General features: G+C 47.6%; 1 protein-coding gene across 1 annotated transcript in view; it reads right to left on the bottom strand.

Moving 5' to 3' along the window:
* Positions 1–26573, bottom strand: part of ARNT2 (aryl hydrocarbon receptor nuclear translocator 2) — a 148120-nt gene that overhangs the window by 98854 nt on the left and 22693 nt on the right. Inside the window, exon 4 of the mRNA XM_052659662.1 lies at positions 25564–25777. Within this exon, the coding sequence (XP_052515622.1) occupies positions 25564–25777 (214 nt within the window). The remainder of the gene's footprint in view (positions 1–25563; positions 25778–26573) is intronic.

The following is a 26573-nucleotide window of genomic DNA, read 5'->3' as shown; positions in this document are numbered from 1 at the left end:
ATATTGTCAAGAACTGCTGATACAGGGTGATCACAAACAGCCATTAACTTTTACTAGGCTTTATTCCACCCCCCTCCAACAAAATTTCTTTACAATGTTGCTATAGTTTCTGCTATAAAACAACATGAATCAGCTATATGCATACATGTATCCCCTTCCTCTTGAGCCACGCCATCCCATTCCTCCAGGTCATCACAGAGCACCGAGCTGAGCTCCCTGTGTGACAGCGCAGCTTCCCACTAGCTGGCTATTTCATACCTGGCAGTGTATATATGTCAATGCTACTCTCTCACTTCATCCCACCCTCTCCTTCCTGCCTTGAGTCCACAAGTCCATTCTCTACATGTGTTTTGTAATTCTCTATAAACAATGCAGCCCTTTATTCCTGGCACCCTGGGCAGAGACCCACAACAACATCCTCTTCTTGCTAGCCCCTGGGAGGACTGCATTGTTCCCATGGGGAAACTGAAGCCCAAAGATACTGAAAAACCCAGCCAAGATGGGCCTCATCACAGGGGAGTAGGGAGTCAGGATCTGATCTAAAGTCTGTGCTCTTCACAGCATACTTCCCTCAGCAGAAAACAAGATAGCACCCACCAAGCAGAAGCAGATGGGCAGTGAGGGGACAGGAGGTCAGCCACCTGCAGGGGATGGTAGCTAGCCAGTAGCTGTTTCAGGATCAGAAACGTAGACTGGGAAAATGCCAGTTTTTTTCCCCCTTGTAATTCTTATCATGTGTTTACTGCTTTTCAGCTCTTCCTTGTGGTTTTAGAGACCTGTAGATCATGCTAGCCCATCTCAGTCATCCCAAGGACACCACTGGAAGGGATTTACATCTGTATTTGGATGGAGTTCTGGAAGGGGCAGTACCCCACAGGGCAGGTGTGGTTAGAATGACCACACCTGCACATGCCAGCTTTTGCCTAATGACCCAGCATGGTTATTAGTGGGGCCTCTTTTCACTCTCAAAGTGTCCACGTTTGGATGACAGACTCTATACATACGGTCTCTCTTTACAGGTGACCTCAGAAGAAATCAGGGTGAGAGACGGATCCTACCCTACCTAGGAAGACGGAGAAACTTGGCTACATTTGAGGCTACCTAGCCCTCCGGTCCCACGCTCTGGCCCCTCTGCTCCTGGACAGGTTTCCCTTTTTTTTTAATTGGTGGAAAATTGCTTTACCATTTTGTGTTGGTTTCTGCCTGACAGCAACATGAATCAGTCACATTATATATATCTCCATATATGCCTTCCCTCCTGAGCCTCCCTCTCCTCCCCTCACCATACCCCTCTAGGTCATCGCAGAGCACTGGGCTGGGCTCCCTCTATTATTTAGGAACTTCCCACTAGCTATCTGTTTTACACATGATAGTGTATATATATCAATGCTACTCTCTCAGTTTGTCCTGCCCTTACCTTCCCCACTGTATCCACAAGTCTCTTCTCTACTAGGTTTATCAGTACCATTTTTCTAGAGTCCATATACATGCCTTAATATATGATATTTGTTTTTTTCTTTCTGACTACTTTGCCTCTTATAAGGCTCTAGGTTCATCTACCTCACTACAACTCACTCAAATTTGTTTCTTTTTATGGCTGAGTAATAATCCACTGTATATATGCCCTACAGCTTCTTTATCCATTCATCTGCCGATGGACATCTAGTTGCTTCCATGTCCTGGCTATTATAAATAGTGCTGCAGTGAACATTGGGGTACACGTGTCTTTCAGAATTGTGATCTCAGGGTACATGCCCAACAGTGGGATTACTGGGTCATATGGTAGAGATGGTCAATAAACATGAAAAGATGCTCAACTTGCCCATTATTAGAGAAATGCAAATCAAAACTACAATGAGGTATCACCTCACACCAGCTAGAATAGCCATCGTCAAAAAGTCTACAAACAATAAATGCTGGAGAGGATGTGGAGAAAAGGGAACCCTCCTGCACTGTTGATGAGAATGTAAACGGCCACTATGGAGAACAGCGTGGAGATTCCTTTAAAAACTAGGTTTCCGTTTGTCTTTAGGAACAGAGGGCAGTTCTCCAAGAGCCTCTCAGAGAATAGGGTGGGCTAGCATGCAGTTCACGGTTCAGTGGGACAGGTTCACAAAGAGTAAAAGCTCATTCGGGTTTGGGAAAGGAGAGTGAGAAAGCTCTCTCTAGAGAAGCCTCTGGGGGCCCGGGAGGAGTGGCTGACTGGGTTCCTGCTGCTCTGCTCCGAACGATGCCAGGTTAACGCCACCCAGAAGCACTGCCCGACACACTCAGGGGTCTGATGTTGCAAATGCTTGGAGATGAACATGAAGCTGAAGCTACGAGAGGAAATGTATCAGAGAGTGCTTCCCTTTCCCCTCATCTCTAAAATTCTTGCTCTGGAAAGAAGACTTTTCTTTTCCACATTTTTTTTTCTCATCAAGAATACATTCATAATTATCTCATCTGTAACACTGCTCTACTCTTTCAAATCCACATGCAATCATTTACTAGTGATGACAGCCTTCAGGCTTCTCAGGACAGGGACTTTTTTTTTTTTTTTTAATGTAGATCATTTTGAAAGTCTTTATTGAATTTGCTCCAACATAGCTTCTGTTTAATGTTTTGGTTTTTTGACTGCAAGGCATGTGGGGAATCTTAGCTTCCGTGTGTACGTGCGCTCAGTCATGTCCGACTCAGCTCCCAGAACAGGGATCAAACCTGCACCCCCTGCTTTGGCAGGAGAAGTCCTAACCATTGGACCACCAGGGAAGTCACAAGGGACACTGTCTTATTCCTCCAGGAATCCCCTACAGCTCAGGGAATGGTTGAGAACAAAGCTTTGGATGTGCGGGTGCTCAGCCATATCTGACTCTTTGCGACCCCATGGACTGTAGCCCACCAGGCTCCTCTGTCTGTGGCATTCTCCAGGTAAGAATACTGGAGTGGGTTGCCATTTCCTTCTCCAGGGGCTTTTCCCAACCCAGGGATAGAACCCTGTCTCTTGTATCTCCTGCACTGCAGGTGGATTCTTTACCTTTTGAACCACCAGGGAAGTCCGCATTTCCCACGCAAGAATACTGGGACAGGTTGCCATTTCCTCCCACAGGGAATCTTCCTGACCCAGGGATCAAAGCTGTATCTCCTTCAAACCCGCTTCTCCAGTAAATGGCAGGCTATGAGTGTCACACTAGCCCATTCAGAGCTATTTATCTGCTGGGAACACTGCCACTTGACTCTGGAAGGTGTTTTATGAGAAAGGACATGTGGTTTAATGGCAGCAACCAAGGGAGGCCATTCTACCCAGCTAGAGTTACACGCTGCCCATAGAGACCATGTGCTGTGCAGGCTCTCCCACATCACATCCAGTGTTCACAACTCACAGAAGGAGGTGAGAGGAGGGCGGTAGCCATCCAATGAGTTTGGGACAGGAATGGACTACAAAAGGCAGCCCAATTACCCAAAAATGGAAATAAACCACACAGTAGTTTTTTGTCAAAATAATATTGTCAACAGAAGGTGCGTGAAAGCGCATGAACACCTAGAAGCTCACAGAGAGCAGGAATCTACAAGTCGGCTCCACTTGATGGAAACTTCCAAGTGCAGGTTTCAGCAGGCTCACAGTTAGGGGGAGACAAGACACCATTCTCATCCAGCTACTCAACCGACTCAACTAAGGAGGAACAGTCCAGACAAGGCAGACAGACAATGCAAGGGCAGCACAGAGCAGAGAGTGTTTCATGTCAGAGAGCACCAAGGGGTATCAAGGGAAGCTTCCTGGAAGAGGCGGTGTGAAGAGGAGCCCTGGAAGTCCAGAGAGGTGGAGCTGGAGAGGCGGGATGCCCCAAGCCCAGGGATAGTGGACTGAGGGGCTGCAAAAGGGCTGCAGTCCTGTCCAGATGGACCTCAATGTGAGAGGCTGAGGCCCAGCCATAGGGGCCAGGAAGGCATGAACAGGAGCGAACAGAGAAGCCCAGCCTTCGGGGCTGTTCCACCATCTCTCACACAGAGGCAGAGGAGCCAGAGTTGCCAGATTTTAGGAAATGTGCTTCGTACAGACCCACCCATGCTCTGATGTTGCTGGCAACAGATACTGAACATGCTTTGCAAAGGCCACATCATACTGAAAAAGAAAACCTTCTAACTGCCCCAGAACTGCCTGGGGAAACTCATGTGATTTATACTTTAAGTGCAAGAATAACAATTGTTTCGATTTCAGAAGCAAAAAACTTGTAAGGCGAGCATGACTCTCTAATGTTGCCCACCTCTGCCACTCAGGGAAAGAGAGATGCCAGACTTGGGGATTCATGGCCCCAGCTCTCCACAGACAGCATTCAGTCTGCAGTGAAAAAGCTGGCTGGTGTAGACAGAAAATTGTCGCCTGTCTTTCAGGTAAACAACAAATGTTGCCTGCCATCAAGCCATCAGCATCTGCAGCCGCCTGATGGTGTGCCCTGAGGGGATTCAGGATGGAGAGAAACAGGATACTGGCCCCAGATAGTGGAGATGTGATCAGAGGTAATGGTTTCATTAAGCCAAGACTCTTGCATCTTCCCATACAAAGAAAGGACTAACATCTTTGAGATGTCTGTTTCTTGTGATTAATGAAAATGTTTGCATGTTCAACTATCTGGCTGCATTTGTTTTTGTTTTTAGCAAAAACTCCTATATATCCGGGGCTTCCCTGGTGGCCCAGTGGTAAAGAATCCATCTACCAACGCAGGAGATGCAAGTTCTATCCCTGGGTTGAGGAGATCCCCTGGAGAAGGAAATGGCTACCCACTCCAGTATTCTTGCTTGGAGAATCCCACGGACAGAGGAGCCTGGCGGGCTACAGCCCATGGGGTTACAGAGAGTCAGACACAAGTTAGTGCCTGAGCACAGGAGCACCTGATTATCTTGCCTCGCCCCTTATGTCTTTGGAGGAGTTCCTCAGAGCAATCTGAGTGGCTGATTCCCAGGCCATAGTTCTCAGTAAGGTACTTGGATAAAACATAACTCTCACCTTTAAGTTGTGTTTTTTTCCTAAATCAACATTGAGAAGTAACTGGCAACAGGAACAATGTCCACTGAGCAGAACCATCTCCTGGGCAGCCCCAGAGTGGACTGCTTTCAGGAGCAGAGATAGTTTTGAGGGGTAACATCGATCCTCTGAGCCCTCTAGCTTTTCTGGACTGAGGGAACTAGTGACTGAGTTTGGGTTATAACTCTAGCCTGTAGCTGTGAAACAGGGAGATTAAAAAAAGGGCTCATGGGAACCCTTGACTAGAGCTGGCAAAAAGGACTGAGCGCAGTAACTAAGAGGCTCCGAGCAGACACCGAGAAGGAGCCTCCCTGCCAGGCAGTCTGGTTTTCATGTCAGTCTTTCTGTTTCCCCCCACCCCACCATCTGGGGAAGGTGCTAATGAGCCACTAACTAGGCGGGAGTAGGTGACATCTCTGCAAAAGGAGGGCATCAAAGGGATAGTCACTGTGTGCAATGAGAAAAGTAAAAAAGCTGGCTTAAAATTCAACATTCAAAAAACTAAGATCATGGCATCTGGTCCCATCACTTCATGGCAAATAGATGGGGAAACAATGGAAACAGTGACAGACTTTATTTTCTTGGGCTCCAAAATCACTGCAGATGGTGACTGCAGCCATGAAATTAAGACTCCTTGGAAGAAAAGCTATGAAAAACCTAGATAGCATATTAAAAAGCAGAGACATCATTTTTCCAACAAAGGTCCACATAGTCAAAGCTATGGTTTTTCTCGTAGTCATGTACAGATGTGAGAGTTGGATCATAAAGAAGGCTGAGTGCTTGAAGAATTGATGCCTTTGAACTATGGTGCTGGAGATGACTCTTGAGAATCCTCTGGACAAGAAGGAGATCAAACCAGTCAATCTTAAAGGAAATCAACCCTGAATATTCATTGGAAGGACTGATGCTGAAGCTGAAGCTCCAATATTTTTGCTACCTGATGTGAAGAGCTGACTCACTGGAAAAGACCCTGATGCTGGGAAAAAACAAAGGCAGGAAGAAAAGGAAGCAACAGCAGATAAGATGGTTGGATGGCATCACTGACTCAATGGACAAGAGTTTGAGCAAGCTCCAGGAGATAGTGAAGGACAGGGAAGCCTGGCATGCTGCAGTCCATGGGGTCTCAAAGAGTTGGACATGACTTAGCTACTGAACAACAACAACAACAAGCCCAAGACCAGAACATCTGGGGTAAATCCAAAGCACAGAGCTCCACACCAGTGACTAGCCACATCAACCTCAGTCACCCGAATAACAGTTCTCAGAAGTCCCTGAAAAGACGAAGAGCCTGACCACTTTCTCCAGTGCTTGCATTCCAAACATGAATCACATGAGTGCCTCGTGCTCAGCCCAGGCTCTGCTATTCATTATAAAATCGTCACCCCTCAGCCCCCCTGCAGCCAGAATCTCTTCTGCTATTTAATCTGCAGACAAAGTACAAATTCCTCATCCTGTTTGGAATATGCTGGAGTGTGATTTAAAGAAATACATTCCTCTCAGGGTATCATGCTACAAAAATGCCAGAAATGCAAGCCCAAGGGGGAATGATTAACCCTACTCTCTGTCCTCGGCTGGAGAAGGTTCTGCCTGGGGTGTGAACAGAGCCCAGGCTGACACGCAGTTCAAGAAGGCAAATGCAGGTCATGCATCACCTGCCCTGAAACTTGCTCCTGAAATGATGAGAGAAGTACAAAAGGAGCATGGACGGACCCAGAGGCTGTCATACAGATTGAAGTAAGTCAGAAAAAAACAACTGTCACTTTTATGTGGAATCTAGAAAATTGGTACAGATGATCTTATTTGCAAAGCAGAAATAGAGACACAGATGCAGGGTGCAAAGGTATGGACACCAAGGGGTAAGGTGGTGGTGGTGGGAGGAATTGGGAGATTGGGATTGACATATATGCATCAGTATGTATAAAACAGATAACAAGAGAACTTACTGTACAGCACAGGGAAGTCTACTCAGCGATCTGTGGTGACTTAAATAAGAAGGAAATCTAAAGAGAGGGCATATGTGTATACGTATGGGCTTCAGTAATAAAGAATCTGCCTGCAATACAGCAGATGCTGGGTTCGATTCCTGGGTCCAAAAAATCCCCTGGAGGAGGAAATGGCAAGCCACTCCAATATGCTTGCCTGGAGAATCCCCAAAACAAAGAAGCCTGGTGGGCTACCGTCTACGGGGTCTCAAAAGAGTCGGACACAACTGAGGCAACTGAGCATGCATGCATGAATGTATATGTATACATATAACCGATTCACTTTGCTGTACAGCAGAAACCAAAATAACATTGTAAAGCAATTATACACCAACAAAAATTTAAAAAAAAAAACCTAAGGGGAAAAAAAAAGTAGCAGGGGAAAATTGCACCTATGTAGAAAAACAGTGGAAGGGGCCTTGAAACATGGAGGGATCCGAAACATGGAGGGATTTCTACAAGAAACTGTACATCTAAGGATGTGATGGGAATGGATATGAGCAGTCTTGTAGTCCAACAATTGCAAAGGAATGGGCTGCCTGAGAAGGATGTGAAAGAGTTCCCTAATAGAAGCCTCTATGGAAAAGACCCTGATGCTTGGAAAGATTGAGGGCAGAAAGAGAAGGGGGTGACAGGATGAGATGGTTGGATGACATCACCGATTCAATGGACATGAGTTTGAGCATACTGTGGGAGATAGTGAAGGACAGGGAAGCCTGGCGTGCTGCAGTCCATGGGGTTGCAAAGAGTCAGACACGACTTAGTGACTGACCAACAACAAATTCTGCAAGCAGGAAAGGGACAGGGGGTCAGAAAGCAGAGGAGAGGTCGCCCAGGGTCTGGACCCAGAAAGGCCAAGGGCAGAGCTCTCACACTACCTTGACTTACAGCAGCCACCTACCCCATAAAGAGCAGAGGCTGCTTCCAAGGGGCAGCATTTTGTTTAGAGCAGTGGGCGACGCTCTTGCCAGCTTATGGCTGCCCAGTGCACATAGCTGCCGCTGCCTGCAAAACCTCAGCCCTTCCGAGACAGCCAGGCCCTCAACCTAAACAAATAAAGTTTCAAAGAAATATACAGTGACTTGAATCATTTCAAGTCTTAATAAATGTTAGGAATCCAGGATTAAAAAGGTGAGGGAGTGGGCAAGGTTAGCTTAATAGATGAAAATCGTTAAAAGATGAAAAAATTATACTCCAAAAGGAAGGAAGTTGATCTGAAAAGTTAGAAGGATACCATGCCACTCCAAGAAACACATTCTGAGAAAGAAAACAATATTTCAGAATACCAAATCTCAGTGATATTTGAGGAGATCTTCTATAAATAAAAAAGGGAACAACCTAAGACCAGAAAAGATTAGTTTTAGATGAAAAACACGATTTCGGCATTGAAAACTCAAGTGGAGGCAGTACAGAGTGACCTTGCGGAAAGCTCAATCGATGAATTAGAAGGACCCACTGAGAAATTTTCCCAGAAGTTATAGGAAAAACAGAAAAAGGAGGTGAGTGTGACAAGCCAACATCTAACATTTTGCGGGAATCATCAGGAGATCATTGCAGGAACTGCAAAACAGAGTTGACAGAGAAGACCAACACAGAATAGAAACAATACAGTGACAAGTTAAATAAAGCCTAAAAATGGCCCACATTAAAAAAAAAAAAAACTATATGAAAATTCAGTAGAAAAGGGACAATCTTCTCCACAAAGGCGCTAGAGCAGATGGATTGCTGTCGTTCAGTCACTCTGCCAAGTCCAAGTCCGCGACCCCGTGGACTATATAGCACGCCAGGCTTCCCTGTCCTGCTCTGTCTTTTGGAGCTTGCTCAAACTCATATCCACTGAGCTGGTGATGCCATCCAACCATCTCATCCTCTGTTACCCTCTTCTCATGCCTTTAGTCTTTCCCAGCACCAAGGTCTTTTCCAATGAGTCAGCTCTTCACATCGGGCGACCAAAGTACAACTGGATATCCATATGCAAAAAAAAGAAAACCAACCTCCAAAATCCACATCTTGTCATGAGGATTAAATGAGAAATATTTGTGAAGTTACTTCACAGAGCATCTCTCTATATATTAGTTCCCTTCATTCTTGGATTCCAAATGAAACCATTTCCTTCCCTGGAGCAAAAAAAGGCATAAACATGAAGAACAGATTATGTGAATGTGCTTTCAGGGACCATTTCTTGCACATGGTTTGAATTCTAGTGCATAACTGTCCTCCAGGGGGCTACCGTGGCCTGGTCTTTCCCCTCATCACACTGCATGGCCTTATTCACCTCCCCAAACCCTACAGCAGCTTCCGTGCCACAGGGCCTTTGCACATGTCAGTCCCATGGCTAGGGAATGCTTGCCACTCCAGGCCCTAGGGCTTCCCAGATGACTCAGTGGCAAAGAACCCACCTGTCAATGCAGTAGACGCAGGTTCAATCCCTGGGTTGGGAAAATCCCCTGGAGAAGGAAATGGCTACTCACTCCAGTATTCTTGCCTGGAGAATCCCACGGATAGAGGAACCTGGCAGGCTATTGTCCGTGGGGTCACAAAGAGTCAGACACGACGTAGCAACTAAACCACCACCACAGGGGTGACCAAACTGGCTGAGCACAAGAATATTATTCCAAAGCAGATGGGACTGACGGCCGAGGCCGTCAGCTCTGCCCCTGTGGACACTCCTCAAAGAGTCAGGTGTGTTCTGGAAGGCACAGTGTGACCCAGAGAAATGTCGGCCTTGTGACTTCTGGGGTCCACACAGCACACTGCTCTGGTGACTCTAGGTCCCCAGCATACAAGCCTTCACCTCAAGGTTAAAGAATGACACTGTCAGCTACTCACTGGAGAGTAATTCACGTCATCACCAGAGAGCAGAGAACTGAAACCCGGATGGCTGCCTGAGAAAACTGGAGGATAAGAAAAGAATCTACAAAAATAACGGGAAAACTGTATGCAGATGTTTTCCTCAACTAACGTCTCCTGAGCAAGCAACAAACAGGAAAGATCAGTGCTAAATGTGCATTTTTCTTTAACCGTTAGGCGTGAGTCACAACCTTTCAGAGGGGAATGTGTCTCTTTTTTTTAGTGAAGTGAAAGGAAACTATTTTAATTTTCTTGATCACACTGGGGTTTTTGCAACTGAGTTATTTTTAACCAAAGCATTACAAAATATGACCATCACGTGAGAATATTACTGAAACTGAAATCATACCAGCAGGAAGCGATGAGTCCAGATAATTTCATCTGTCCAAAAACAATGCTACTCTGGGTTATTTTTTTTTACATTTACCTCTTATATTGATACAATGGAGGGGGAAAAGGGTCCTTGTCTGTATTTCTTGAGCATCAAAGTTAGGACAAAAGGGACTCCCCAGATGGTCTAGTGGTTAGGACTCCATTCTCCCAGTGCTGGGGGCCTGGTTTCAATCCCTGGTCAGGGAACTAGATCCCATATGCGGCAACTAAGAGTTCACATGCCAAAGCTAAAGATCCTGCATGACGCAACGAACACCTCCTGCAGCCAAATAAATACATTTAAGAAAAAAGACACAAAGTTAGGACAAAAGATACTTCATTAAGAAATACTTCTGTGGTGGTCCAGTGGATATGAATCCACCTGCCAATGCAGGGGACCCGGGTTCCATCCCTGGTCTGGGAAGATTCCACATGCCTTGGAGCAACTAAGTCCAGGGCCACAACTACTGAGCCTATGTCTGCAACTACTGAAGCCCGCTCACCTAGAGTCTGTGCTCCGCGAGAAGAGACGCCACTGCACTGAGAAGCCCACATACCACAAATACAGAGCAGACCCTGCTTGCCACAGTGAGATACAGCCCGAGCTCAGCAATGAAGACCTGGCGCAGCCAAAAAAAAGAAAAAAAATCATTAAAAAATAAAAGGAAATCAAGACTCTTGCAAAGAGGTTCAAAAATGCTGGAGTTGCTCATTTTTCAATGGTGTTGCTAACTGCTTACATTTTTAATATTTTGTTTCCTTGTGGGTTTGATCTTGCTGAACTCTCTCTCCTGGTGTAAAGCAGATGAGGCTGTATTATTTGATTAGATGGGGTTTTATCTGGCAGGAGATGCCCCAGGGTGCAGCATCTAGTTCATGCTGAAATCACCAGGACTGCTTTTACAAACAGATGCGGGGCTTGACACAGTGGAATCCAGAGAAATGGGGTGAAGACCTGATATCACAATTGTTGAAATATCCAGTGAAATTCTGATGTGCATGGAGATTTGAGAACCACTGTTTCAGGAGCTGGGAATTTTAAAAATGTATTTACAAAGTGGTTGTGTTTCAAGCACTTCCTGTTCCTCGGTTCAAGAAAAGCCAGGATACAAAAATGGGCCTGTAGAAAACAGATCTTTAGGAGGTGATCTGAGTTTCAAAGAAATGCACCAGTGGTCCTTTTATGTGGTGAAATCTCAGAGTGAATTTGAAGCAAGATTCAGAGTTCTCAAGTCTAATTCACATGCTTTTCTAATGGGATGGAAAACGTACTGTTGTGTTGTTGTTGTTTAGCTGCTCAGTCGTGCCCAACTCTTTGTGACCCCATGGACTGTAGCCCACCAGGCTCCTCTGCCATGGAATTCTCCAGGCAAGAAGACTGGAGTAGGTTGCCAGTTCCTTCTCCAGGGGATCTTCCAGACCCAGGGATCGAACCCAGGTCTCCTGCATCGCAGGCAGATTCTTTACTGTCGGAGCCACTGGGGAAGCCCAATCAAGCTATAACCAAGTTAAAATGAGGTCATCCTCTTATCATGGAGACTCCTAATTCAATACAATCGGCATCCTTATAGGAAGAAGAAATGTGGACGTGGAGACATACAAGCATTTGATGATGGAGGCAGAGATGGGAGTGACTGTCTGCAAGTCAAGGAATGTCAGGATTGCTGGCCACCACCAGAAGCAGGAGAGAGGCCTGGTACAGTCTCCTCATAGCTTACAGAAGGACTCAGCCCTGCTGACATCCTGATTCTGGACTCCTGACCTCCAGAACTGGGAGACAGTCAATTTCTGTTGTTTTAAGCTGCTCAGTTTGTGGTGATTTGTGACTGCAACTCAAGGACACCATCCTAACCCCTGCCTCCTTCACCTCCCCTGGACAATTCCAACACCCTCATTACCGTGACTCCTCCCACACCCCAGGCTGGCTTCCCTACATGTTCTCCACTCTGTAGCTGCAATGAGCTTCTCAGAAGCAATATGGAAGCCAGGACTCTTCTGGTTAAAGACCTACAGTGACCTGGGTATGTACTGCTCTGGGAATAAGTATCCACGCTCCTCACCCTCCACCACCCTCTCCATGGGTAGCCTTCAGCTTCCTTGCCAGGTCTCCCAAAGCCTCACACACTCACAGGAGCCCACTCCAGCCTGCCCCGATGATCCAGATCCTTTATTATTCATTCTCCCTGACCCCCGGCCTCTGCCTTCTTAACACTTGTCATAGTGTGTTGCGAGTGATCATTTCTTTGCTGTTTCTCTTCCCCACTGAACTGTAACCCCCATGAGAGCGTCAGTCTGCTACAGACTGCATCAGTTTCGTGGGGCTTCCCAGGTGGTGCTACTGGTAAAGAACCCGCCTGCCACTGAAGGAGATGTAAGAGACACAAGCTCGATCCCTGGGTTGGGAAGATCCCCTGGAGGAAGGCATGGCAACCCATTCCAGTATTCTTGCCCAGAGAATCCCATGGACAGAGGAGCCTCGTGGGCTACAGACCTTGGGGTCGCAAAGAGTGGGACACGACTGAAGCAACAGATCACACGTGTATCCCCAACACTCAGCACAGCATCTTGCACAAAGTGAGCAGGTACTCAATAAATACGTGCTGGATGAACGAATTAATCAGCAGAACAAAGAGAGAAAGAGAGCATGCACATCTTCACACCCCCTCCTCCTGAATGCCCAATAGATGATCTCGCGCACAGGGTGGGAGGAGGAAGCCATCCTTTCAGAGCTGGACAAAACTCAGGAAGATCACAGTCTACCTGCCTTCCCTTGTCAACAGTGCCAAAATCCTAAGTGACCCTTTCCTGGGGCAAGAAGAGGAATAAAGCAAGCAAGGCACTCTGGAAAACCACTGATTCAGATAGATGTTTGAATCTAATTTTCAATTATTTAAAAGTGAATGAGGACTTCCACGGTGGTCCAACGGTTAAGAACCCACCTGCCAATGCAGGGGACGTGGGTTCAATCCCTGGTCCGGGAAGATTCCACATGGCTCAGGGCAATTAAATCCCTGTGCCACGACTACTGAGCCTGTGCTCTGGAGTTGCTGCTCTGCAGCAAGAGGAGCCACTGTAATGAGAAGCCCGAGCACCGCAACTAGAAAGTAGCCCCTGCATGCCACAACCAGAAAAAGCCCACGTGCAGCAGCAAAGACCCAGCACAGCCAAAAATGAGTAAATAAGTGATTTTTTTAAAGTGAGCGAAATCTCCCCAGTTCTCAAATGCAATCACTAATGCTATCCCACGTGTCATGTCAGGCTTCCCAGGTGGCTCCAGTAGTCAAGAACCGACCTGCTCATGCAGGCAATATAAGAGATGCGGGTTCGGTCCCTGGGTCAGGAAGATCCCCTGGAGAAGAGAATGACAGCCCACTCCAATATTCTTGCCTGGAGAATCCCACAGACAGAGGAGCCTGGCGGGCTACAGTCCATAGCGTCACAGTCAGACATGACTGAAGTGACTTAGCACGCATGCGTGTGTCATGTCATGCAAACCTCACCACAGTCCTGTAGGTCTGTATGTACAGGTGAGGAACTCAGCCCAGGAGGGTTAAGTCACTCACCAAAATAAAGGCTCATGAACCATGACTGTCGCCAGGTGCATCCGACTCCACATGCAGGGAGCCTTCCATGAGCCCCAGGGGCCTCGCCTCACCCCCATGCCCACCCCCGTCATCCTCCAGCCACCCTGCTGAGCACACACGCGGGCTGGGGGAGCTCTCTCTGCTCTCCCTGCTGGCGGAGAAGTTGACTCTCCAGCCACAATATGTGGATGTATGTGCAAACACTGCCCGAGCCCTTTATCTGCTGTGACACCACAGTGATAATGAACCCAGCAGCCCCAGTTGGAAACCTGTCCAGATTCATGAAATAACTTTCACCATAAACAGGAGAGAAACACACCAATGTTTGAGGAGCATCAGCAAGCTACGGACACAGGAAAGCAAAACAAGGCAGGTTGTATAAATATTAACAATTAGAAAGAACTGAACAGGCGCCAGAGAGACATCTGGGGTAACACATCTAAGCAGGCTGTGGTTTCCAGTGGGAAAGGCACTAGGAAGCCCTGAAAACAGCCAGCCCGCGAGGTTCAGATTTCACTCTCACGTACATGCACCAAGCACCTCTGGCGACCCAACTCTAAACGCTTTTTCCAGTGGCCTAAGTGTTTATTACACAAGTGGGCAATTTCTAAGGAGCTGGAATCAAATAAACATGGTTTCCTTGCCACTAACACACTTTATTTTGATTTCAAACAACAGAATGCTATAACAGTGCTCATAGTTGACTTGGATAAAGTGGGGATTTTTTTTTCTTGGCAGGGGGCACATGTATTGACATTACCTAATATGGCAACAAACAGATAGACTGCTGAAGATGTTTAGGATTTCAGGGTCTGGCATCAGTCCAAAGATGAAGTTTGGGTATTCCAAGGAAAATAAGCTATAGATTTTCAAGTCTGGTTTTCATGAAGTTACCTTTATGATTGGCATTTGGAAACAGACCATCTTTCTCCAGAACTGATACCACCAGGGTGGACTTCCTAGTTCAGGGACCCCTGTGGGACCAATTATCAGCCTGACATTCTTCCCTGAAGGACCCAACTGTGTAGCTGAGTCTGACACAATTTTGTCCTCGCCCTCCCATGCAAAGTGTCATGAAGGAGGCCCAGCTGGCTCGGTGGGTGAGGCTCAATGCTGACAACCATTGGCTGTTTTCCCAGGTGTGCCTGCTGTCATCTGTGGCGTCATTCATAACTGGGTTTGCTTCTGCTCTAGCCCGGGTCCTCACAGGCCATCCTCATCTCCTTGCTCCCCTCCTCTTCCCCGGTGGAGGACGCTAACCACCGACCCTGCGAACCTCCTCACACTGATGGAGAGTCTGCCATGTGTGGATTACTGAGTGAGGCCCCAGGGCTGCAAACCTCCAAAGGCTGCTCCTCCAACTGCTCTCCCTGAAGGCCTGGCCTTGGATCCCAGAGCTGGGCAAATCCAAGCTGGTCAGCAGAAATTGCTGGGGCCAGGACTTCCCTGGTGGTTCAATGGTTAAGACTCTGCATTCCAATGCAGGGGGTGTGAGTTCAATACCTGCTCAGGGAGCTAAGATCCCACATGTCTCAGGACCAAAAAGCCAGAACATAAAACAGAAACAATGCTGTAACAAATTCAATAAAGACTTTAAAAATGGTCCACATCAAAAAAGCCTTAAAAAAAAAACAGTTGCTGGGGCCAATTCCACCACTTCCTGCCAGCACCCAGCCATGCTAGCAGTCAGAGGATGCCCCTGAGCCCAGCTGCTGCAAGCCCCCAACCACAACTTGCTGAATTCTTTAGTTCTGGGCTTCTCAGTCTAGACTATGCACATAAATCCCCTGGACATTTCACTAAAATGTATTAGGATGGCCAAAAGGTTTGTTCGTGTTTTTCCATAACATCATACAGAAAAACCCAGATGAACTTTTTGACCAACCCAATAGACTCTGAGTTGGCAGGCTCAGGATAGGGCCTAGGACTGCATTTCTAAGAAGCTCCCAGGAGACAAAGGTGCTGCTGGTTCACAGAGCACACTTACTACATCTTACTAGAGTCTACCTTCCAAGGTCAAATACGCATGTGCCTTCAGGTTCATTGTTCATAAGACACTTTATAAAACCATGTATCCCCATCTTTCTGAGGAGGAATGCTAAACTCAAGACATCAAAGAGCTTGACAAGGTCAAAATAGAGGTGGACTCAATCCGGGTGACTTGAACTCAAGTTCCAGGATGGTTTCTGGAAACCAGTGATTCTCAGATTTCAGCATGCATCAGAATGATGTGGAGGGTGGGAAAAAATACAGATAATTGGGCCCCCGGACCCTCTGATTCAGTAGGTCTGGGGTTCAGCCCACAATTGACATCTCTAACAAGTTCACAAGTGATGCTCACACAGTTGGACCAGGGACCACACTTTGAGAACCACCGTGCTAGACCAGGGGACCCTGGAGACCCCTGGGGAATCTGAGTGTGGTCGCAAAGCTCTGACACCATCTTCAACTCATGCGGCCCTGAACTGGACTGCTGCCCTGTCTTCCCTCTGAGCAGGGCCCAGAGTCCAGGCTTGGACTGCTCTGCGTGTGCTGCATCAGGCCAGGCCAAGGCTTTCCAGGCTTCTTTGTATCTCAACGCCTCCGAAGAAACAGACGCTTTGTCTGCACTGAGGACGAGCTCCGTCTGTAGGAGCTGCTGGGCCTCAGCTGTGTGGTCCTGGGAAGCTCCCACTGACATCAAGCACCATGCTCCTCACCTGCGAAATAAGTTCCACACCACCACCCCCTGCCCTCGCTCCTTGAACAGAACTGCACTCAGGCCCAGAGGAGTGAGGGTTCTGAAGCCCACCTGTGCATCAGAGTCACCAGAAAGCTTTTATAAAGTACCAGTGCCAACACCTTCCCCCAGTCCTGGGCAGGTGTATTGGTCACCTCTCCTCACATGATTGGGTCTAATCTGCAGCACGTTTCTACTAACATAGGGTAGAAACGTGCTATACGAATGTAAGACAGGGGCTTTCCCGGTGGTCCAGTGGTTAAGAATCCGCCTGCCAATGCAGGGACACATTTGACTTCTGGTCCGGGAAGATTCCGCACACCCCGAAGCAACTAAGCCTGTGTGCCACAACATTCTAGAGATTGCATGCTCTAGAGCCCGTGCTCCACAAAGAGAAGCCACCACAACTAGGAAGTATCCCCCAGTCGTCTCAACTAGAGAAAACCCCGTGCTCAGAAAGTAAGACCCAGCATGACCAAAAACAATACATCAATTAGCTAATTAATTAATTTAAAAAGGTAAAAGAGTTTGCTATAGCAACTTCACTTTCACTTTCATGCATTGGAGAAGGAAATGGCAACCCACTCCAGTGTTCTTGCCTGGAGAATCCCAGGGACGGGGGAGCCTGGTGGGCTGCCGTCTATGGAGTCGCACAGAGTCGGCCACGACTAAAGCGACTTAGCAGCAGCAGCAGCATGAATAGTTCACTGTTGGGGTTGGGTGAGAAAAGAAAAGTGAAACGAGCACCGAGTCCCGCAGGCGTCATCCCCTCCCGCAGACGAGCAGGGAGACTGCAGAGCCTACGTAGCATCCTAACCCCTCCCAGGAGCGGTGTGATGACAGGTCCTCAAGCCGAGCTGGCTGAGTAGGCTTCCCGGGGAGCTGCTCCCTGTGGCCCGACCGCGGCCCGGCCAAACCCGGTGATCCAAGACTGAAAGCATCTCTGGACTTCGGCAAAGCTCTCGGGAGGATAGGGAAGCTTAACCACAGCTGACTGGGACATGTGAATCACGCACGGGAGCTTTCCGGCTAACGCCTTTGGGGAGCAACCCTGCTGGGGCTCGCCCCAGATTATCACAAATCATTCGGAACAGTTAGGAAATGGGGGTCCATTCATCCAACAACAGCTGGAAACACCTGTCGGTGATGAGAGGAGAGGCTGTGTCCAAGATGAGCTTTCTACAACCGTGCAGAACAAGTATTTGTTGAATGAATGAATGAATGAATACATGGTTTAAATTTTAAAGCTTTTACTGAATTTGTTACAATACTGTTTCTGTTCTGTTTTGATTTTTTGACCACAAGGCATGTGGGATCTTGGCTCCCTGACAAGGGATCGAACCTGCACTCCCTGTATTGGAAGACCAAGTCTTAACCACTGGACCACCAGGGAAGTCCCACATACATGACTTTTAAAAAGTAATGACTAGATAAAGAAAGAGAGGGAGAGAGGAAAGAAGGAAGGAAGACAAGGGAAGGAAAGGAAGGGAAGGAGGAGGAAGAGAGAGAGAAAGGGAAGAAGGGAGGGAGAGGAGGAAGGAAAGAAGGGAAGACAGGAAAAGAAAGAACGAAGGAGGGAAGAAGAAAGATAATCCAGCCTTGCTTATACTCTCTGCCTTTGGACACTTTTAACAACTGCAAAGTTTTTCTTATATTGAACCAAAAGGCTGACCCAATTCTCTGAATGAAGGAAGAGCCAAGCAGAAACAGAGCCACAGAAAATCAAAGTGGGGAAAGGGACCGATAAACCTAGTCTGACAAGTCCATGGATCCAGGCACTTCCTTCACAGCGCAGTGCTCGAGGTCACTGAGCAGGAGTCTCCAGTGTCTGCTAGCCAGGACCAGGGCTGTCCAGATTTCAGTACCCACAGGGACAGGGTCGGGGGATAGGGTTGGGGGATGGGAGGGGTCTTGGGCTACATGGTGTAAGACACAGAGAAGGGCTTGCCCGCTCTGTGCTCTCCTGGGCAGCTGGCTGCACTGCTGGCCCTCTGAGCCCCACCCCTCGGGCGCATCCTGTTAGTCACAGACTCTGGTACCACTGGACCTCTCCTTGGTTGCTCTCCCTCCACACAGTGAGCTGGGGCTCAGGTCACTCTGAGATCCATAATAATTATTTCTGATGGAGGGCCCCTCCCTCCATCAGACTTCTACCTGACCAAGTATGCCCTCCTTCATACCTGACACTCGCTCCATCTTCAGCTCAGAATCCTGTCACCCCAGTGTCCCCAGCATTCCCAGTAAGAGGAGGTGCTCCCCATTCTCTGGGAGAACACCCACCCCTCCCCAGGAGCATCACCGTGAGCCTGGCTCTCCCAGCCAGCGCCAACTTGTGGTCTGCCTGCTCGGCATTCCCCTCTTCCTTTGAGTGACTGCACTAACTTCCTCCAGGAAATCACATCTCCCCTACTCTTGGGTCCCCTACTCTTGGGTGGAGATGCTGGCCTCATAGGCCAGCTCAGCCTCCCTGGCCACTGAAATTGGGCAAGGCAGGTGGCCCAAGCTGATCCAGGAGAGCCAGTCCTAGGATTTCTGCTGGAAGTATTGAAGAGGCAACCTATTTCTGCTGGTGTTATAAAGCTTTGTTGTTCAGTTACTAAGTCGTGTCTGACTGACTTTGCAACCCTGTGGACTGTAGCCTTTTAGGCTACTCTGTCCATGGGATTTTTCAGGCAACAATACTGGAGTGGGTAGCCATTCTCTTCTCCAGTTTTGGAGGTGAAGGTTATGTTTAATACCTTGAAGCTAGTAATGGTATCATGGGTGTGGGCCTAAGTCCAAACTCATCAAATTGTATACATTTAATATGTGCAATCTTCGGTATATCAATTGCACCTCAATAAAGCTTTAAAAACAATAAAAGCTAGGAGAAAAGACACACAGCTGATTCTCACCATTCGCAGTAGTTCTGTTCTGTGAAGTCACTGCAAATAGTGAATGAGCAAACACTGAACCATTGCTCCTAAGGGAGATTGAGGGTTATGTTCCCGCCAGCCTCTGGTCACAACACTCTTATTAATCAATGGACACAGAGTCTTATTTTCTGTGTTGCTATTTAAAGACACTTTCTTTAACATATTTTGATTCATAACACTGAACTCACAGTCAACAGCACTTATGACTCATGCCTGAACGAGGTTTATCCAACACATGTCTTCTCTCCGGAGGGCACATTACAGCCCTGTGCTTAAGGATACTAGAGAGACTTCAGCACTGCTCTAGAGGGTCACGTTAAACAGCAAAATTACCGACAGAAAGCACGAAGAGACCAAACATCACAGCACAAAACATAAGAGCACGTGTTTCTAGTTATGAGGGCTAAGACCAGAAGGCAAGGTGTCATCCCGTGTGACCCTGGCCTCTGTGCCAGTCCTCCAATGATCTCTAACACTTCGTGGGTATTGATGTTGGGGTTACAAGTAAATTTTGCTACTCTCAAATTCATCCACACTGAATGTGCGAATAACAGAGACTGACTGTGCTTTCGCTAGCAGGGTTCAAATCACCTGGATCCTTCTGAGCCTGAAGCCAACACATCCCTTTCAGTTCCACGAGCCACTGAATTTCCTTTTTCACTCAATTCCCTGGAGCTGATCTTCTGTCACTTGGACCAGGCCGGTTCCATGGCTGCTCTTTGCTATTGACACTCAGGTCTCTGAGAGAAAGGCACTGGTTCCCTCTCATTAGCCTTAGAACCCTCAACATCCCCATGACCCCTGCAAAGGGAAAGTTCAGCACCGCCTGCCCCCAGCCCCCAGGCATTGTTTGCGAAGAGATTTTCCAGGTTTACATCCAGAGTCACTCAGCATGAGATGACAGATCCCTTTGACCCTCCTACCAAGACAAGCTCTCACAAGGAGCTGGGTTCTTCTTGTGAGTAAACACTCCTCAGCAGGATCCCCCTCAAGCTACAGCCAATCCGAGTCCTGGAGAATGAATATGCTTTCTCTATGGCTCTTCTTTTTCCCTTTGGGAACTTTATTGATTCGAACCTAAGAAGCTGGATGTGCAAAATCTCCTGGTTACTGGCTATCCAATTTCAACTGATTGGATACTAGCCATTGAGAATTCCTTTATAGTTTCAGCCAGGCTTCCCAGGTGGCGCTAGTGGTAAAGAACCCACCCTCCAATGCAGGAGACATAACAGACGTGGGTTCAATCCCTGACTCGGGAAGATACCTTGGAGGAAGTCATGGCAACCCTCTCCTGGAGCATCCCATGGAAAGAGGAACCTGGCAGGCTGCAGTCCATATGGTCAGAAAGAGTCAGACACGACTGAGAGACTCGGCATGCACACAGTTTCAGTCATTTCTCGACCTCTTTTCCTTCTACTCAAAATCCACTTATATAACTGTTCAGAGACAGAAAACTCCACCCTTATTACATGATGCATGTCTCTGTGTAGCATTTTTAAAACAATATTTAAAAATAATACTTAAAGTATAATTTTAATTTTCATGGAAAGCTAAGATTCAATTAACTTTTTCTTAGATATCTGAAAACATTTCCCCACTTACTTTTGATGTCCTGTGTTCTGCATAGCTCTTGGGTTTCCAGGGCCAATGTTGCCATCCTGCCCACCAGGCTGTGACAGCCTACAAGGAAGCATTCATGGGAATGGGGCCCAGAGGGGCCTGTGGGTGTGGCCCTGAGCCAGGAACCTGGTGGCAGCTTTTAGTTCCTCTTCTCCAACCTCCTACCATTTCTCCAATCGGTGGATTAGATTCTATACCGGGGCCTTGGGCAAGAGCGTAGAATAGAGCTAGAAGGGGCCTAGCAGTGTCCTAGGCTGAGATAAGGAGAACAAGAGGCAGAGAAGAAAGGAACCAGCCAAGATCGCAGAGTGCAAACCAGCAAGGGGCTCCCAAGGCCCTCCCAGCACTTTATGAGCAGCGTTGCTGCTGCTAGGTGAGGGTTCCCCTAGCCCCGCCTCACATGGATAAACCCCAGCTTTTATTCACAGACAAGTCACATCATTGCATTGGTCCATACCACTCCATGAGATGGTTGGGTGGCATCACCAATTCAATGGACATGAATCTGAGCAAACTCCAAGATACTGGAGGACAGGGAAGGCTGGCGTGCTGCAGTCCATGGGGTCAGAAAGAGTCCGACACCACTTAGCAACTGAACAATTCCATGACGCCTGGTTTCCATTCTAAGGAGACTCTGTGAATCTTCCTCCCACTCTTTGTCACCACTCCTCCAGCCAGGGGGAAAATTTTAATTCCACAAAGAAGAACTCCCTCATCTCCACCACCCTCAGGACTGCAATTCTGTGCAAGCATTGTTTTTCTGGGATCCTCAAATCAGCATGGGCGTCTGCGGGCCCCACTGTCATTCGGTGTCTTGTCCCCCGGTCACCACGCACATGCAAGGCCCCACATGCTCAGTCCAGGCCGCCCTGCAAAACCTATGCATGGAACAGGGACTCTTTACTGACTGGGAGGCTCAGAGAAGGGGAACTTCATTGGGTCAAGTGTTCCAGGCTGCCCTGATTAAACCAGCTCCCCCCCCAGCAGTCCTTGCCTGGCTCCTTGCCCCCACACTCTGCCTCCCACTCTGATGCCCCATCCAATGGGCCATGTCATCTCTCTCCGGGCCTGAAACCCACCATGCCTAAAGACAGGAGGGTTGAGAAACCCTAGTCCAATCACTGAAGGCATCATATCATCCCTGTGGCTTTTTATTACTAGTTTTCATTACATCTGCACTTTGGTTGGCTACGAAGCCCAGCTCCCTTCCAGTCCTTGGTCCAGCAAAACCCTGAGGCCAGCGGCAGCCTGGCTGCAGTGAGCTATCCCAAGCTTCCGGCACTGGATCAATACGCTTTTACATTGTGTGTCCTGGGAGATTCGCATTGCATGCTCTCTGGATCCAGGAGAGACCCAGTCCCCTTCACCACCCTTCTCCACCCGACCTCATGGAGCCCAGCCACTCGGGGTTCACTGGCTCTTCTCTGGCGTCTTGGAGGACTCACTCCACTATACCAGCTCTTGCTGCCAAGGCCACCATCCAGCGTCCACTCCAGGGACCTTTCTTTCCAAATGTGTTCACGCTGCCCCTTTCAACACTGCCACACACATTAAGACTTCCCACAGACAGACGTGTCCACCCAACTCTGGCGAGCTGGTTTGTTAAACCCTTGATCCGGAAACTGACCTGCCTTTGACCATCACTTCCCCCACCCACTGACTGCCCCAGCTGGGTCTCCTGACTGCTTTCATAAAGCCACATCCTGTGTTCACATACTGGAGTCGGGGAAAAAAAAGACAGCTCTTTTCAGGGAAGGTGATTTCAGCTGTCAAACCAACACTTCCTGGCTGATGTATTCCCCCTTTCACATCCCTTCCAAGATCGTTAACTTCCCAAGGCGTGTCCCCTACGATGTCTGTAGGGAGTTCTCTCATTCAGTCCCAGCTGTGCGATGGCAGACCATGTCTTTCTCTGAGTCTGTTTCAGCACCGTTGTTTTACGCATACGGAGAGCTCATCCCCGTACATCGTAGACTGTCCACATACCTTAATCCTTCATTATCTTCCTCCTTTGTGTGTGTCACTGATAACCAACACTGAGAAAATTACTATTATTGTTCAGAAATAGCGGTACTCCTGTCACTTTTTAAAAACATTTTAAAAATTAATTTTATTGGGGTATAGTTTGGTTTATTGGAGTATAGTATAGACCCAGATCATCCTGAGTGGTGAGAAGATTGGACATGGGACTCTTATCCAGAGATTTGGGCCCTTTGGAGGGAGGGGCTTCTCCGGTGGCTCTAACGGTAAAAAACCCACCTGCAACGTAGGAGACCCAGGTTTGATCCTTGGGTCGGGAAGATCCCTTGGAGAAGGGAATGGCAACCCACTCCAGTATTCTCACTGGAGAATCTCATAGACAGAGGAGCCTGGTGGGCTCTAGGCCATGGGGCTGCAGAGAGTCAGACGCAACTGAGAAACTAACCCTAACACAGAGTGAGAAGGTGGCTGTCTGCAGCCCAGGAGAGAGCTCTTACCAGAAACCAAACCTGTCAACACCTTGATCTTGGACTTCCAGCCTCCAAAACTGTGAGAAAATAAATGACAGGGGTTTAAGCCACCCAGTCTGTGGTGTTTCGTTATGTCAACCCTAGCAGATTACTACAGTACAAAAGCACTGCCTCACTGTTCACCAGGCTTCTGCTGAACACCTACTGTGTGCCGAGCATTGAAGGAGGTACTTTAGGCAGACACAGAAGAAAATGAGACTCCAGTGGCTCTCAGTGTGGCAGGAAGAACACGCTGCACAAACAGATCTGTCATAAAGTGGAATGGAGGGCTCATGGTATGAAGTGTTAGTTGCTCAATCACGTCCAACTCTTTGCAACCTCATGGACTAGAGCCCCCCAGGCTCCGCTGTCCATGGAATTCTCCAGGCAAGAATACTGGAGTGGGTAGCCATTCTCTTCTCCAGAGTATCTTCCAGACCCAGGGATCAAACCTGGGTCTTCTGCATTGCAGGCAGATTCTTTACTGTCTGAGCCACCAGGGAAGCCCTATCATGGTATACTCGGCTCTACTATAATGCTTTTTTGAAAAAGCAAATCTTGGGACTTCCCAGGTGGTCCGGCAGTGAAGAGTCCACCTTGCAATGCAGGGGGACACGAGTTCATTCCCTAGTCGGGGAATTGAAACCCCACAGGCAGTTCATTCCCTAGTTGGGGAATTGAAACCCCACAGGCCAAAGAGCAACTAAGCCCACGGGCTGCAACTATTGAGCCTTCAAGCCACAACTAGAGAGTCTGTGCACTGCAACAGAAGATTCCGCATGACACAACGAAGAATCTACACGCTGCAACTAAGACACAGCACAGCCCAATAAATAAACAAAATACTTAAAAATGCAATTCTGCTCCAGTGCCACAGATACATTGGGTGACAGTTTGATCAGAATGCGAATTTTGTGTTTGCTTACGCTTGATTTTATCTGTAAGAAGTACTACATGAACACAGAAACTGCACCCAGCTGAAGAGAGCCACACAGGAATTCACAAAATGTACACACTGTGGCACACAGAGGCTGCCTTGATTTACCACGTGTGTTATGAGCCACCACTATCCACGTATTATGTTACAGTTCTTGATTTCTGCCTGATTTCATACGATGGTCCTTGGACCATTTTCACACCAACACCCAAGTTCTGATGCTCTCTTACTACACAAGTCAACTTCAAGTTGGGTTTCAAGGTCAAGTGCCATAAATTTCTTAACCACTTAATGTGTCAAGCAATGCTCTCATTTTTATTAGGTTCCTAGTTTTGTTCTTATCTAAACATTTTGTCCCTGACAAATTTTTAGTGTCATGGTTAGCCCACTTTCCCCTCCCAAGCCCTGTGGTTTTTATTTCATGATTTTGTTTCTTGCAGTGATTTTTATAACACATTATTTTGTGGTATAGCAGAGCTAACTGTATTTAAATGTCTCAATAAGAAATTTCACTTCCCATAAGTAAGGCCTGGAAAATCAACACCTATGATTAGGTTCACAAATAATCACACACTTGAGTGGGTTGTGGCTAACGTGTCAACAATGCCTCCTAGTGGCAACATCCCATAATTGGAGGTAAAATATAGGAAAAAAATCATGCATTAAAAATTAAATTTTAACATGTTACAGGATAAATGAAGCTATTAAACAAGCTAAGTCAAATATATCCTTCACCTGTAGGCAACATTTTCTGACCTCAAACTTCCCACTACTTTTAAAATTTACTTATTTTAACTGGAGGATAATTACTTTACAATATTGTGATAGTTTCTGCCATACATCAGGGTGAATCTGCCGTAGGCATACCTGCATCCCCTCTATTCTGTACACCCCCCCCCCAACCTCCCTCCCCACCCCATTCCTCCAGGCTGTCACAGAGCACCAGCTTTGGGTGCCCTTCATCATCATCAAACTCCCACAGGCTATCTATTTTACATATGGTAATATATTTGTTCCAGTGTTATTCCTTGGTATGTTGAAGGAAGGAAGATTTTCTCTAGGGAGAAAGCTCCATGGAGAGAGCAACACTGACCTGTCATTGAGTTTTCTGAGGTGCACAGCTGCTCTCTCAGCTTCTCCACGTCGTCAGGATGCACCTGCTCATAGAGGGTGCTCCCGAACCACTCTGACTGGGGTTGATTCAGCACAGGGGTGACAGAGTCGGACACGTAGATCACTCTGCCCGTCTCTGCTGCCACTACAAACAGAAACCCATCAGCCGCTTCAAGGATGAGATGCTTCAGTTCCTGGGAAGAGAAGATCACGATGAGGACCCGACATGGACAAACCAGGTAAACAGTCTTATTAGCAACCTTCAACTTTCATTCAGAAGCTCATTCTGATACACAAAGGCTTTGGGGAACTCTTTTTTTTCCGGAAAATGAGCTTTAAAAGTGCACAAAGCAGACTTCCCTGGAGGTACAGAGGATAAGAATCTGCCTCCCAATGCAGGGGACACGGGTTCAATCCCTGGCCCAGGAAGGTTTCACATGCCAAGGAGCAACTAAGCTTGTGCGCCATAACTCTGAAGCCCATGCGCCTAGCGCCCATGCTCCGTTAACAACAGAAGCCACTGCAGTGAGAAGCCCCCACACCACAAGAAGAGTACTCCCTGCTGTTCACAACGAGAGAAAGTCCACTCAGCAACGAAGACCCAGTGTAGCCAAAAATAAATGAGCAGGTTATTTTTTTAAAAGAAGTTCAGAAAGCTTATACTAAGCTCTAAGGTACAGCTGCTCCAGACACAGTTAACTGTCTTTAACTAGTCCTCTTTTTTATGATCTTTTAAAAAATGTGGATCATTTTTAAAAGTCTTCACTGAATTTCTTAAAATATGCTTTTATTTGGCCATGAGGCATGTGGCATCTTAGCTCCCTGCCCAGGGATCAAACTCGCAGCCCCTGCATTAGAAGGCGAAGTCTCTATCACTGGACCACCAAGGAAGTCCCTTAACTTGCTCTCTCTTAAGGAAACAGGAAATTCCCAGCCCAGTGGAATCAGAAGGTATTGGGTCCCAGAGGTGCGAATGGCCTCTCCTACATT

This window comes from Budorcas taxicolor, chromosome 21, assembly GCF_023091745.1.
Source record: "Budorcas taxicolor isolate Tak-1 chromosome 21, Takin1.1, whole genome shotgun sequence".
Lineage (NCBI taxonomy): Eukaryota > Metazoa > Chordata > Mammalia > Artiodactyla > Bovidae > Budorcas > Budorcas taxicolor.
This window is presented reverse-complemented; position numbering and strand designations above follow the sequence as displayed.